At 40.5% G+C, this 15,777-nt stretch overlaps 1 protein-coding gene across 4 annotated transcripts in view; it reads right to left on the reverse strand.

The window, feature by feature from the left end:
* INPP1 (inositol polyphosphate-1-phosphatase) overlaps window positions 1–15,777 on the reverse strand; it is a 29,422-nt gene that overhangs the window by 1,771 nt on the left and 11,874 nt on the right. For 3 of the 4 annotated variants that reach the window (XM_043894794.1, XM_043894792.1, XM_043894793.1), the window contains exons 2-5: window positions 8,307–8,574; window positions 6,065–6,125; window positions 3,011–3,211; window positions 319–493 (exon numbers count right to left, since the gene is read on the reverse strand). In XM_043894794.1, the coding sequence (XP_043750729.1) occupies window positions 319–493; window positions 3,011–3,211; window positions 6,065–6,125; window positions 8,307–8,510 (641 nt within the window). In that variant the 5' untranslated portion in view covers window positions 8,511–8,574. Of the gene's footprint in view, window positions 1–318; window positions 494–3,010; window positions 3,228–6,064; window positions 6,126–8,306; window positions 8,575–15,777 lie in introns of those variants that run through there. The other variant, XM_043894797.1, reaches the window with a different exon arrangement.

Consider the following 15,777-nt stretch of genomic DNA (forward strand, 5'->3'; position numbering starts at 1 on the left):
GCTCTGCGAACAGTCCATGGGAGCGTGAGGAAGGAGGAGGCAGAAAAGAAAGTGACACTGACAGTTTTTTGTTTTTATAGGGAGAGTTTCTAATCCTGGCCATACCTACTGTCTTTTCGTTAGATCATTTTCACATTTTGTTGTGAAACCCAGGATTGAAAATTAAAGGACCATTGATTCAAACATGGAGATTTTTAGTAGGAATGCCAAATGTATCGAGTCATGGGAATGTCATATGGAGAGATAATCCTGACAATAAACAAAGCTGAGGTTGTAAACTCTGAAAACCATAATATACCAAAAATATTCCATTTTTACCTGAGGGTGTTTAGGTCTTGTGACACAAAAGGCTGGTTGATGACTCCCATGAGAGGCACCCCTGTCCGTGTGTCATAGACACCAATTAAAATTGTGACGCACTGAAGTCCGCTGGGGAAGATTCCTTGGTTGGGTTTAATGTCAGCAGAACCTTTTATATACTGATAAGTCGAATCTGAAAAATGAAGCAACTGTTAGGATTCAGGTAATGATTATTTAGAAGATAATGATGAAGACCCCTATAAAACCTGCCCTAGATCATTTCTCTCTAATTTGGTAACAGCTATGGTCTAAATGTTTGTGTCCCCCAAAATTCTAACCCTCAAAAGTTGATGGTATTAGTAAGTGGGGTCTCTGGGAGGTACTTCAGTCCTCGGGGTGGAATCTCATGAATGGAATTAATGCCTTACAAAAGAGGTTGCACAGATATTGTCTCTTCCACTTGTGTGTGTGTTAGTAGCTCAGTCGTGTCTGACTCTTGCAACCCCATGGACTGTAGCGTGCCAGGCTCCTCTGTCCATGGGATTCTCTAGGCAAGATTACTGGAGAGGGTTGCCATTCCCTTCTCCAGGGATCAAACCCGGGTCTCCAGCATTGCAGGCAGATTCTTTACTGTCTGAGTACACACAGTGAAAAGATGCCAATTATGAATCAGGAAGAAGACCCTCACCTAATCATGCTGGCACTCTGATACCGGACTTCTCAGCCTCTGAAACTGTGAGAAATAAAACTTATCTTGTTTAAAACCTACCTAGTCCATGGTATCTTGTTGTAGCAGCCCAAATGGACTAAGATAATAACCAATCACGTTTTACCTTCGGGTGCCACTTAGATGGAACTATTATTTGACCTTTTGTACTTCACTCTGAAGCTGCTTACGTTTCATCTTCCCAACTATACATAAATTCTTGGAGAAAGGGGACATGTCTATAATTCCTATGGCAGCTAGCATGGCTTACTTCCTTCTCGTGTTGTTAATCGCTCAGTCATGAGCAACTCTTTGTGACCCCATAGGACTGGAGCCACTAGGCTCCTCTGTCCATGGAGTTCTCTAGGCAAGGATACTAGAGTGGGGAGCCAGTCCCTTCTCAAGGGCATAACACCTTGCAAATGCTAAGAAGCACTCAAATATTCATCACCATGTCAAAATCATCTAAAAGGTAATGGCTCAGGATAACTGGGGGATCCCTTTGAGTTCTTACTAATCAGAGGACAGGTCCAACCAAGGTGGGTGGGAAAGTCTCCTTCCAGGAATCTGAATTCCATTCCATTTGAATTCCATCATGGATGGAATTGTCTTTTTGTTTGTTTTGTCCCTCAAATTAGGAGGAAAGAGACGCTGGTGTCACAAGAGGAAGAAGCTCAGACGGTAAAGCGTCTGCCTATAATGCGGGAGACTCGGGTTCAATCCCTGGGTTGGGAAGATCCCCTGGAGAAGGAAATGGCAACCCACTCCAGTACTCTTGCCTGGAAAATCCCATGGACTAAGCAGCCTGGTAGGCTACAGTCCATAGGATCACAAAGAGCCTGGGAAAAAGAAGCTAAGGAGTGAGGTTTCTCCTTAAAAGACATACCTGCCAGCAGCTGACTGCCAACATCTAGTGAATTAATACCCAGTTAAGGATGTGCCAGGCACAAGATCCAGAGAGCTAGCTAAGAGAATCAATTCAGGATAAAAACAAAACAAGGTTTCCGTTCCTCAAAACCCGTAACTGAGGCTGATTTACCTTTAGGCGATAAAAGATTCTGGGAAACATTCATAGTCTGCGTAACACTCCACTGACTGAATGTTCTACTGCTATGATTAAAGGCATTTCTATCACGTATCAGTGTGCTTGCAGGGGAGAGGGTGAGGGAAGTTTTCCTACTCAGCTTAATGATTGGTCCCAGTTGTATTGGGTAGACTATGCCAAGAACCTGGGGGAAAAGTGGGACTTAGACCCAGGGCATTATATTAACGGCATCACTGAGACAGGCCTACAGTTTTAAAGCAATGAACTATAGATTATGGTTCTACCATAATCATGACCAAAAAAATAATGGTGAGGTATACACAGGACTCACAAAGTGACTGCTAAGAGTCACATTCAGTTATGTTTTGCTTGACCTGTACAGTGGTTCTGCTTGTTTCCTTACTTAACTGAATTAGGAGCCAAGAGTTAAATTGTGAGAGCTCATTAAAAACCTGGATGTGTTTTTATTATTTTTAAATCTGAAGATCTGCATTGTACTCCCAGATGGTAATAATCTGCCAGAGCTGAATGTTCTTAAGCTGCGTGTGTGTTCAATTAGTTATAGCTGCTATCATTTCATTCTTCTCTTATATTTAGCAGTCTGGCCCCTGAGGTCTTTCAAAAATAAGTTAATTCAGTTTTGTATATCTGCCTCTGTGTGTGTGTGTGTATACACACATGTGTGTTATAAATATATGTGTATATGTATATAATACACACCTCAACTCTTCATTTATTTATTTATTTAGGCCCCAATGTGTAGCTTGCGGGATCTCAGTTTCCCAACTGGGGGTTGAACCCAGTTGTGAGAGTCATTTGTCATTTTAAAACTTCAAAAATTTAAAACTTCTAGAAGAGTTAAACCATACTCTCAATTTTCATTTTTCCAACACCCCCCTTCAAAAAAAGGATTACTAAGAAAAGCAAAGAGACAAAAGCAAACACTCTCCTCTGCTTACCTATAGGATCCACCCAGATTCCCAAGATGTCCTGTGGAATGCTGACCTCTACTGACTCCAGGGCTGGGTCACTGAAGGAAACATCCTGGTGGACAACCTTGGCTAAGGCCTCAGATGCCAGTTTGTTACCATTAAGGACTTTGCTGAGAAGAGCTACTGTTTCTTCCTCAGTTGGACACAGTCTCATGATAATCTTCTCCCCTAGAGTAAAGACAAACTGAAGACCATTACATCTCAAGTTTCAGAGGAGAAAGAACAGGAGATTGGGAGAAGCACCTTAGATTAGGTGAGGACAACATATCCAGCGCACTCCACTATTCATTTTTTATTTTTCCTTAACACCAATTGTATTGGGGTATAGCCAATAAACAATGATGTGATAGTTCCAGGTGGACAGTGAAGGGACTCAGCCATGCATATACATGGATCCATTTTCCCCGAAACTGCCTTCCCAGCCAGGCTGGCACAGAATACTGAGCAGAGTTCCACGTGCTATGCAGTAGGTTTCTGTTGGTTATCCATTTTAAATATAGCCCACTCCACTACTCTAAACTGGAGAATCCCAAGGACAGAGGACCCTGGTGGACTACAGTCCATGGGGTCACAAAGAATCAGACACAACTGAGCAACACCACACACACACACAAACAAGATATCCAGATGTGTCTCCTAATCTGGCTGACCGCCAGAACCACCCAGTGGGCTTCATAAAGTCAAAGCTGATTTAGTGGTCACTCAGCTACCTCACAGTGAGAAATGAACTCCAGGCACCAAAGGACCTTCTCTCCAAAAAAAGTTTCCATATGGACACATGCACAGTTTTCTGTAACCAGGTTAAGGCAGCTCATGTTAAGAATCCTGAACACTGAGTCTTTGATAAACAACCTTCTATGCTTTTTACCTTGTGGCCTTTAATATCCTGGAGGTCTCCCTGTTCACGTTTGAATATGTTGATTGAAAAGAAAAGAGTTTTTAATAAGGACACAGAAGGGCTTCCACCTCCCTTTATGATGCTGCTTTTAACTAAATACTGTCTATGCTCCGTAAATATAAGATGACGTACATTCATCTTTAAATGTGGTAAAGCTCTAGGACTCTAAATCACATACAGAGAATAGCTCTCCTCTGTGAAACCACTGGAAATCAGGATGTAAGCAAAGCTGCTTCTGCAATTGAAACCCCCAAGTTACCAAGTCCATGTGTTTGCCATCACTTTAAAGATCCTTCTTAGACCCTTGCTTCATCTGGTTTCCAATCCCCGAAGCACAAATGGGAAAAGAGGCTCTCCTACAAGTTTTACCAAGAAAAAGTGACAGCAATGCAGAATATAAATTTTTAAAAGTTAAGAAAACATGGCACTTTGGGGCTCTTGAGGTATCTCAACAAACACTCCTAACTAACCTAGCCATTCCAAGAACCAGCAGCATTGCCATCACCACAGCACCTGTTAGAAATTCAGAACTTCAGTCCCCATCCCAGACCTGCTGAGGTCTGACAAGATTCCCCAGTGACTCCTGTGATTTTTGGGAAGCACACTGTGAATCTATCACAATGATGATTCTGAAACAGCAAGAATCAGTCAATTAAGCTTAATTCAAATTAAATGAGATTGTTAAAGTTGGGGAATGTTAATCACCACCACTTGCTGAGCAGCTACTCTAGGCTCAGTAAAAGTCATGGGTTCACTAAAGGAGCAAATCATATCACGTTACTCTATGCTTAAAATTTACCACTGAATTCTCATCATACTTAAGGAAACGCCTTCCTTTGAACTTCCATGATCTCATCTCACCTCATCCACAAGCCCCTCCTTCACCATGGGTCTCTGCCCTCCAATATACTAAACCCATCCTCTCCTTCAGTTCTCAGGAAAATGTATGTGGAATGCATTTTGCCCCGATCATTCTAGATAAATATTACAATAACTGTTTATGATGTAGCCAAACATAGGTTTTTTTAAGTGTAGGATTTCTTCGGGTAAGTCACAGGTGATTTTTTTAACCTTAAGTTTAACTGAGATTTCTCTTTCTTCTTACTGTCACAGAACTAACTGTGTATCTTAATACACAGCCCATGAAATGACAAATTTTTTCCAGAGTTAATCCAGAAATTAGTTTTCTTTGTAAATATGCCTCTAGATGTTTAACTATTTGTCACATGATCTGTTTAAAGTTCACCATTTTAATCTTCTACCATTAAACAAACAAAACCCAGGCAAACTAAAAACCACTTGCTTCTCTAAAAAAGGGTCAGAGATTTTGTATTTTTCTGTCTACCACAAGGGAACATGGGGGGGTCCATCAAAGGAGAATTTGGCTCACAGGAAACTGATTAGAGTTAAACCCTGGTGCTCAAAGGAGCCTTTCAGGTTGTCCAGCTCCCTTACTGAGGTTCTGAGACCAGAGAAGCAGTGAGGTCGTTCAGGGACAGGGCCTCCTCTAAATTCTCAGCCTAGGTCTGTGGGCTACCCAAAGTGTCAGTCACTCAGTCCTACCCGACCCTGTGTGACGCCATGGACTGGGGCCCACCAGGCTTCTCTGTTCATGGGATTCTTCAGACAAGAATATTGGAGTGGGTTGCTATGCCCTTCTCCAGGGGATCTTCCTGATCAAGGGATCAAACCTGGGTCTCCTGAATTGCAGGTACATTCTTTACTGCTGACCCACCGGGGAAGCCATGGGCTCTCCAGGAGGTCCACAAATGGGTCTACTTGGACCTGAGATTGTCTGTACATCTGTGTGGATCTGCATCCTTTGGGGGGCATCTATTACTTCCATCAGATTCTCAAGGGGCCATGCAACTTTCCCAAAGATTAAATCATTCTTCAATGCTACAGAGTTCTATCTAGAATACATGTGAACTTGCTAAATAATTCTAATATGCCACATCTCTGTCTTACAGGGCAGGTTATCCTGAAGTGCTGAATGAAGTTGAACATTCAAATATGTTATTTACATGAAAGGCCTCCAAACATTACTTTCATGATGTAAGTCGAAAATAAAAATACCATATGATAATTAAGTTATAAAAATATATTAAGATTCTTGTACTTACCCAAATCATTAGTAAATTCATTGGATTCTTCTCCAAAAATTTTTTCCCCCAAGCCTGGAAACTGAATGATTCAGAATATGATAAGAATACAAAGCAGCAACAAAAAAAAATCCCACATTCATGTTCAATTCTGAATAGATTTCCACTTTATATTTCAAACTAAATAGCACAAGTAGTTCAGAAATTTGGAAGTTTACAATTCCAGAAATCAATCCAAGTGTACTAAGTGAAGTCAGATTGGTTCAGCACTTTTCTAATATCAGTAGTTTTCTAACATTTTCCCGCTCCTTTGCCCCTTTAGAAAGTCCAAGTCATGGTAGAAGTCTGGTTTCCTTATGTTCTGTTGAGTCTGCAGAAGTACTTCTAGAACTTCATCCTTCTAGTTACGGGCCATGAGCTAGAATGTTTACAAAGGAGATGTTTTAACTGCTGCTCCTACAAAGTACCCAAGTAACTTGTACAAGTTATTGTTACTGCCCAAGCACCTGAGATGCTTAGTTGAGACTGGACAGAAAGGAGCAGAGGATGACATTTACTGTTGTTTTCTGCACATGTTAAGGTATCATTAGCCATCAGGCTAGGAAGGCAATGTAGCAAAAAAGGGGAAATATTTTATTTGCCAACAACTTATGCATCAATATTTTGATGGAATGAAAAAACAAACAAAAAGAAACAAGCTGAATGGGAAACTTCTCTCATCTCTGTATGACCAGGAAGCTTTCAGACACATTTTGCTTCTGATTTTCTCTGTAGTAAAGATAATTTCTCTCAAAATATGTGCTGAATTATGGTATGAGTACAATTCTCAGGCAATAAAAGCAAGGAAATGCTTCAAATATTTGAGCTCAGTTATTCACAGATGGCCAATAGATATAACAGTGCCCACAGCTACTTGTTATTTTTAACTATTTGGAAGAACAATGCAAGTCAACACATACTGGCACTGAACCTATTGATCAAGTCATCAAAGGCTGAAGCTCCAGTCTCCCAATTTGCCTAGAGACCCTTTCTGAGGCTATAGTACGTAAGAGTCACGATATTTTATACATACCAAAAGTGAATATCATTTATGTATTCATAAATCCTGGCAGATACTTCATGAATAAACAATTGCCTGAACTTGTTAGAACGCTCTGAGGCAGATATTAGCCCACAAAACTTACATTTCTAATCTAGTTGCTCAACCATCCCTTCCACCCAGCTCTCTGGATCAGTAACAAAAATAAATTTCCTTCCACTGGATCCAGATTGTATAGGGCATGAAAAAGAAAACAGTCTGTAGAAATTTCAAGGGGTCATTTATTCTCTCTTCCTACCTGTGGTCAAGGACTCACTTAAATGATTCTAAACAATTCCTAACATTTTGAGAATTTCATAGAAAGAATTCCAATATTTTGTAGGGCTTTCTGACATAAAATTCTATCCTCCCAAATCTAAAAGAAAAGTAATTAGATTATTATATAAAAGGTAATATGGTATCACAAACAGCACAGACTCTGGAGTTGGTCAGCCCATGTTAAAAAACCAGCTCTACCGTTCATTTGCTGTGTGACCCTAGGCAGGTTATCTAACCTCTGTGTCTCCCTTTTCTCTTCCATTACATTGAAATAGTTCTCATAAAATTGTTATGAGTTAAACTAATATATTTAAAGCCCTTAGATAAGTACTTGGCTCACAGTAAGCATTTACAAGTGCCTGATAATGTTATTGTTTGCTATAACTGCTTATGAATATAGTTTATTTACCCTAGTCAGCTTAAAAGACCTAGAATTACAATCATTGTTAGTTACAAACAATGTTTTCCTACTAAAATAAAGGGAGACTTTAAGTCTCCAGAACCCTATGAGGCTATCACTGAGGCAACCATTAGGTAAATGACTATGTCAAAAGGTGGGACTTAATATTCTCAAGTTAAAAAAAAAAAGAGATATAAAATAGTATGTTCTCATTTCTTTGGAGTTAAGTTAAACCTGCCATGCACACACAGAAGGAAAACATTCTAACATTTAGCAAAAACAGTTGTGGTTTTCTCTAGTGATAGAATTAGGAGGAAACATTTATGTTTTTCCTGTAACATACATTTTAGTAATATTGCAGTCAAAATAAGGGGGGAAAACCTAGTTGTTTATTAGAATCCATGGTGCCGGGGGGCGGGTGGTGGGGAGGAGGAGGTGAGCTATTTCATGGGGGGAAACCACAGGGGCAAATAATTTGCAATTACCTTGGCTGTGACATTCCTTACCTTGTTCTCCATATTCCCTTTGATAACTTCCTGTACCAGCACATCAGCCAGGGTCTTGAAATCAACTGCAAACTTCTTGTTCTTTTCTCCCTCTTTCTTTTCTTCTATCAGCAGCTGGAAGAGGGCTTCCTGCTGCCTGCATGCCCGGGCAATGTTGGCAGCTTTCTCAGAGACTCGGAGCAGCTCTTGGAGGATATCTGACATTTCTGAACCTGGCTGTTTGGTTGCAGCAGCTGGTGGAATAGGCACCCACCCGCTGAGCTGTCAGCTGGGAAAATACAAGAATGTGAAACAGAAAGCAGTTCAGAGAGTGAGTCAACCTGTCAGCACGGCTGAGTGGCTAGTAGAGATCACACTCACAACCTCAGGTGGAAGCTTCATCTAAAACTTGAAACTTATCTTTCAAGATCAACATATTTATCCTCTCAAATCCACTAGGCAAAGAAGAGATTTCTCGGTGAAAGAAAGTCTCTAAATGAGAATCTACACTGTATTTACCAAACTCTAGACCAACAGGCAGGTGGATACAGGAGCACAATGTTGAAAGAAAAAGCCAAGCTCATGCAATGACCTTGGAATGAGCACATGAGCTTGGCAACATTATTAAAGGAGTGCTCTTTCTTTCACCCTTTGGGGGAAGAAGGAAGAAGGGAAAGTGGGTTTATCCTATCAGTCTAGAGCAACTTTCTAAAGTACCAAGCACCACACCAGCCGACACCTCAGTGTCCTGCAAGACTCTTGAGATCACACACTTGAGCTAGCAGCCCAGGTGATGTACCAACCCGCCCCCCCCCCCCCCCCGCTTTTTTCTATTAAAAATGTCCCACTAGCTGTGCTGCTGACAGCAAATTTAAATAATAAAATGAAGTAAAACATGCAACTTGTTGGGATTTGAAAAGTTCTGGCTTCTAAGAGGCATGCTACAGTGCCTTGACATACCTATTGGGTAAATAGCAGAGAAACATTTCTCTGTTTGAATAGTAGCTGCATTTTATTGAATGCTTTAATAATTCCTATCTCATTATTATGAGAATTATTGTGAGGATTATCAGTCTTATTTACAGTCAAGGAAACTGCAGCTTAGAGAAGTTAAGCAACTTGTTTAGGTTACATAAGACTAACCGGCAGGGCTCTGACTCCCTCGTACACAGAAGCTCACTTTCTTTATTATCCTAACGAATACTTTACTTCTTAAAAAAAAAATCCTTTAATGGACTGTGGGAGGCTGACAATTAGTACAACAGTGAAGATGTCAATGCAATGGAGTTAACTGTGAACTGTTATAGCTGTGTTGTCTTAGGCAAGTCTGCTTTAAAAATCATATGCTATTTTCTTAAGATAATGGGCCAACCATCGTAAGAAAATATGTCCAACCTCAATAGTAATAAATGCAAAGTGAATAAAACAATGAGACAGCCCACTTCACTATTAAATGGGCAAAACTGTTTCTAAAGTTAACAGTCATTCTTGCAGGTGTGGTGAAACAGGGGCTGATATTCTGCTAATGGGCACGTAAAAATGTGGGTCTGTAGAGGAAAATTTGAGAAAAATGGATCACAATCCCTAGAGGTGCCTTTAGCCGCTAATTCCAGTTGGCTTTATTTTGAATTAAGAAAGTTATGTTTATGTTTATAACTTTAATATTTTAAATATTTCTGCACAAGAGGGATTAGTATTATTGACTGTAGCAAAAAGTTAAAAAAATCTTAAATCCTGGTGAAATGTAGATAAACTATTATATAGTTATTAAATAATATTTTTGAAGAAATTTAATAGGAATATGTTAAAATGCTATAATGTTAAATAGATACAGTATCACAGTATGCTCCTAATTTGTGTTTAATACACACATACACTCTGTTTATACATATGGAGAGAGAGTTTAAAAGACTAGATGATGTTCTAATGGTAGTTAAATGTTTATCACTGTGGTTATCACTGTGTACTAGAATTGTGGAGGATTTTTCTCATGCTTTTCTGTAATTATCAAATATTCTACAGTAAATATATACTGTTTTTATAATAATAAGTGATATGTTAAAATGCTTTGGGACAATTAAGCACAAAGGAAAAGAATTCCTCAATTCCTAAAGATAACTGTCCAAACAATGTGGTGCTATGGCAACAACACAAATTCAGATAACAGAGATGATAGAGTTAAAAATTAAACACCACCACCTGCCTACTTAAATGGCTTTTTCCCCCAAGGCATAAATACATTAAAAAAAAAATCACTTTGGTTGACAAACCTCAACATTAAGAAAAATAATTATATTAATATAGCTGAGCCATCTTGACTTAGAAATAACTTATAGCATCTATATGCTATTAATTATAAGTTTTATATAATATATACATGCATGGATACATATATATCAGTAGAATACATAAGTCCCAAGTATATAAATTCAATAATTTTGATTTCTTAGTATGCATTATATAATTATTATAAGGGAAAAGAATCAATGAACTAATAGTATCTAAGTAACTTTTTATCTTAAAAACAGCATGAAGATTTTAAGGAGTCCAATTTGAAAACTTTCTAGATTAACAATCAGTGTGTGTGTGCGTGTGTGCATGTGTGTGCTCAGTCATGTCTGACCCTTTAAGACCCCATGGACTGTAGCCCACCACGCTCCTCTGTCCATGGGATTTCCCAGGCAAGAATACTGGAGTGGGCTGCCATTTCCTCCACTATGAGATCTTCCTTACCCAGGATTGAACCCACATCTCTTATGTCTCCTGCATTGGCAGGCAGATTCTTTACCCCTAGATTAATACCAGTGGGGAATTCCCTGGTGGTCCAGAGATTAGGACTCCATATTCTCACTGCTGAGGGCCCAGGTTCAATCCCTGGTCAGGGAACAAAAATTCCACAAGCCACACAGTACAGCCAAAAGAAATAAAAGCTTCCATCCCATGCATATTATTAAAAAATACCAGTATTGTCTATTTTAGTCCACTTTGTTAAAACCGATTAGCTTTTTAAAAACAAACACCGTACCACCACACTGCTGAATAACCAAAAATCTCCCCCATGATGTCCTCAGAACTCAGGTGAGTTACACAGGTTACAAGCTCCAAGCACCACCACCACGCTTGTCTCACACAGAAAACTCACCAACCTAGTCCTGATAAGCTTCTATACAGCAGCTGAGAGATCTGGTATTTCTCCCCTTTGAACCTGATCTTTGTTTGCTCAATAATGAGTATTCTCACGTCACCTGAGCGGAGCAACTTGACCAATGGGGGAAAAAATTCAGCTCTAAACTTCAGCCCCATAATTAACAGTGGCACAGATTTTCAGAATTCATCATAACACAGTAAATCAGGTTTTTCAGTTCCAAAGTTAGCCCAGCGCTCAACCTTAACCACCCTTTCTTCTCAACCTGGAAACACTGGTATCTTATCAAGCTCCAGGCTGAACACCCAGTTTCAGCTCAGTACAAGGCTTTCTGTAAGCCACCCCCAGAACGTCTTTAGCTCCAGGGTCCTAGCCCCCTTAAAAAAAAAATCTCTCCCAGCTATCATCATCTACACGCAAGACTTCCTAATTAATTTGCATAGCTAGCGGGCCGCTTTCTGGCTGACTGGACTGTTTCGTCCAGACGAACGAGGCCCCGTCCTCTGTGCTCCGTTAACTGCTTCCGGGTCTCTCTCTGTCCTCAACTCAGTTCGCTCTTCAGGCCGCAGCACTCAGGGCGTACTGGACAACGTGCCCTCACTTTGAAGGACTCAGCTTGAGAGAAACTGTCTTAAAAGAAACTGAATTGTACATCCAATACAGAATTTCTTCGAGCTTCTTAACAGCTCATATTAACACTTATGGAAATTCATTTAGATGATTTTAAAAAGGAAGTTTATATACTCATGACTGACCTAAATTAGCTTTATCGAAACATTTCAAATACTTTAAGTGAAAATTATTATAGACTCATGATAAGTAAGTAATTGCATTTACCATAATTTAATAGCCTTGAATATAGAAGAAATTCCCTGGGATTAGTGGTTAATGGGTGTTCTGAGAACCACATGTTAGAATTACTTAAGGTGTCTACTATAAGACAGATTTCTTGGTTCCATCCCAAGTTAGCGAGTCAGAATCTCTGGAGACAGGGCCCAGGAATTTGTATGTCGGCTTCCTAGATGATGCTGAACACTGAGATGTAATAGCTGCTGTTCTTAAGGCTGTTCATTCTTCCTTAATACTACACTGGTAATTTCAGCGGGGCTGAGGTATCTTGGTGGAACCATGTGCTACCAGTTATCCATGCACAGAGAAAGACCCAAGCTAAAATAATAACAGCCAATAGCATTAGGTGCTTACTTTATGGCAGGCATCCTTCTAGGCACTTTACATGCGTTAACTCTAATTCTCACACAACCCTACAAAGAAAATACTATTATCTCTATTTTAACTGATGAAGAAACTGAGGCACAAGAGGGTGAAGCAATTCGCCCAAAATCACACAGGTGGGAAGTGGCTAGGACAAGATTCAAGCCCAAGTAAACTGGTAGAAACCCACACTGTAAGCCAGTGCTCTAGCCAATAAAATCCTTTCATAAAGTGTTAGCTGTTAACTAAGGGAAGAAATGAGCAATCACGGGATAAATAATCACTAGACTATTATTATAAGGTGCTTTATATAGCAAAAAGCAGAGAAACACGCATACCTACCTGATAGCTGTCAGTAGTCTGTTAAAAAAAAAATCACGCTTTGATACTCATTTCCTCTCTTCTCTCAGGAAAATCTTTTCTCTAGCTGATCCTCAGTCTCAATGTAAACCATCTTTGCTGGACAGTAAAAGCCCTTCTATGTTCTACTGAGGTCTCTCTTAGCTGGCTATCTTGACATGAGGGGTGGGGTGGGGGTGTCCGCTTATGCCGAAACATCTAATTCCTCAAGCACTTGTTGGCTAGGGCTACCCTAAGTAGGTGCCACAGACTGGGTGGCTTAAACAACAAATTTATTTTCTCACAGTTCTGGAGACTGGAAGTCCAAGACGGGCAGGGTTGGTTTCTCCGGAAGCCTCTCTCCGTGACTTGCAGATGGCCTTTCCTCTGTAGATGAGCATCCCCAGGTGTCTCTCGGTCTCTTTATAAAGACTCTAGTCAGACTGAATTAGGGCCCACCCATGCGACCTCACTTAACCTTTACTGAGCTAAGCTAAAGGCCCTTTCTCCAAATACAGTCACACTATGAGGTATGGGGAAGATAGGGCTTCAACATACGAATTTAGAGGAATAAGATTCAGCCCAAAAAGACCTTGATAAATCTCAGCAAATACCATCCCAATCTATTCCTTTGTCTTCTGTTTTCTGGCCAGAGAAGTAGGGCAGGGTTCTTTTTCCTGTTTATGTGGTCAATAACTTTAATTCTGTGAGACAATCTTTCCCACTAGAAGCCACTCACTTTTACAGCCAAATCATTAATGGTCAATGAACACTGAAATACTCATAAGCCTTATTTTGTGACAACCCATTTCAAGTCACATTTGAGCAGAACAGACCACTACCCCAGACCAAATGTATATCTACATGTTTACATAAGATCATGTCACAATGCCACATAGAAAGTCTCTTTAGTTTCTATAGGATTTTCACATCTATTAGAGAAATGCTGAATAAACTGAAGTAGGTCAATTAGAAAGGAAAAAAAAATCTTAAGATTCTTCATGGACGCCCAAATCTCTCTACAAAGACAAACCTCAGTGTTAATTTCTGACCAGATATTTAAAAATCATATCTGAATAATATACCCATAGTTCAGATGAGATAATCAGTATAATGGGAAAGACACAGGCTTTGGAATCAGACAAACCTGGGTTGCAAACCAGGGCTCTGCCATCAATTAGCTGTGTGGCATTAGGTAATTTAGCCACCCTCTTTCTTCATCTGCCGTATGGAGACAATACTTCTCTTGCGGGACATGCTCCCGGAGTCATAAGAAACCACACATGCTTAAAGGAGATCAAGCACAGAGCCTCACATGTAGTGGAGACCATCTTCCCAGCCCAGGGGTCAAATGCGTGTCTCTAAGTCTCCCACACTGGCAGGCGGGCTCTTCACCACTAGCGCCAACTGGGAAGCCCATAACAAATGACAGCAATGACTATTAAATACAGTTTCACAGAACTCACAGCCACAGTCCCTACTTGAAAAATACGAGATTGGCAGCTTTGTATGGGTCACTGAAATCTTTTCTGAAAATTTACTACTCTATTAAATCCCAAAGGCTGGAATCTACTTGTTATTATTCGAATGACCCAGAAAAAAGTTCCTTTATGAAGGCCAGATCTGATTGCTTCGGTTTCTGGGCGTCTGGGTAGAAACCTTGGCTCCTGGATGCTGAAGACTGCTCTGGCTTCATGGTAGGCTATCTACAGATAGCTCAGGAGGGTCATTATTCTGTCAAGGGGTTATCTTGTCAGGAAATCTATAGAGATTCTAAGGCCAACGGTGTCTGTTCTTGTGTGAGGAGCCTGGTTGTAGCGGAAGCTGGCCATGCCCTTGTGTTGTTCATGATGACAGAAGTGTGACAAAATAGATAAGGGCATCAACAAAACAGAAGTGCTCACTAATGAATAGGCAAGTAGGTCAGAGCATTTCTGTTGACAGTCATTTCTTCCTGCAGATAATCCACTCCTTTTATAGAGCCCACATTCTTGCCCATTAGACAATTCCACCCCATTCGCACCATTCATAACTTGAATTCACTTTCATTCATCCCTGGAGGACTGGCAATTTGAAATGACTGTGTGGCGGCCCTGACTGACTGCTATTGCTGTTGGGGAAAACAGCTCAACTTCCATGAAATACCTGGGTGTTTTACTACAAGTGTTTTTGGTGACCTCTCACGGGGTGCAGCTGTCCAGGACTCACCCCGGGTGGGCACATGCTGAGGCTGGCCAAAACTCTATTTAGCTCACATTGCTCTTGTAGGGGGAACAGAGACTTTGTTCCTGATCCCCTTCCAGCTTAGGGCTGCTTCAGGGAGTAGTTTAAAGAATGGAAGCTGCCCTAGCAGAAAGGATGGTGTACAGAAGTGGGCCCACATAGAGGGGCTCAACTGGATCAACTGATGATGGCAAATGTGCAATTTGCTAACAGTAGCCTCCCCTGCAGATGGTGATTGCAGCCATGAAATTAAAAGACGCTTACTCCTTGGAAGGAAAGTTATGACCAACCTAGACAGCATATTAAAAAGCAGAGATATTACTTTGTCAACAAAGGTCTGTCTAGTCAAGGCTATGGTTTTTCCAGTGGTCATGTATGGATGTGAGAGTTGGAATATAAAGAAAGCTGAGCACTGAAGAACTGATGCTTTTGAACTGTGGTGTTGGAGAAGACTCTTGAGAGTCTCTTGGACTGCAAGGAGATCCAACCAGTCCATCCTAAAGGAGATCAGTCCTAGGTGTTCATTGGAGGGACTGATGTTGAAGCTGAAACTCCAATACTTTGGCCACCTGA

Source organism: Cervus elaphus, chromosome 33 (assembly GCF_910594005.1).
Source record: "Cervus elaphus chromosome 33, mCerEla1.1, whole genome shotgun sequence".
NCBI lineage: Eukaryota > Metazoa > Chordata > Mammalia > Artiodactyla > Cervidae > Cervus > Cervus elaphus.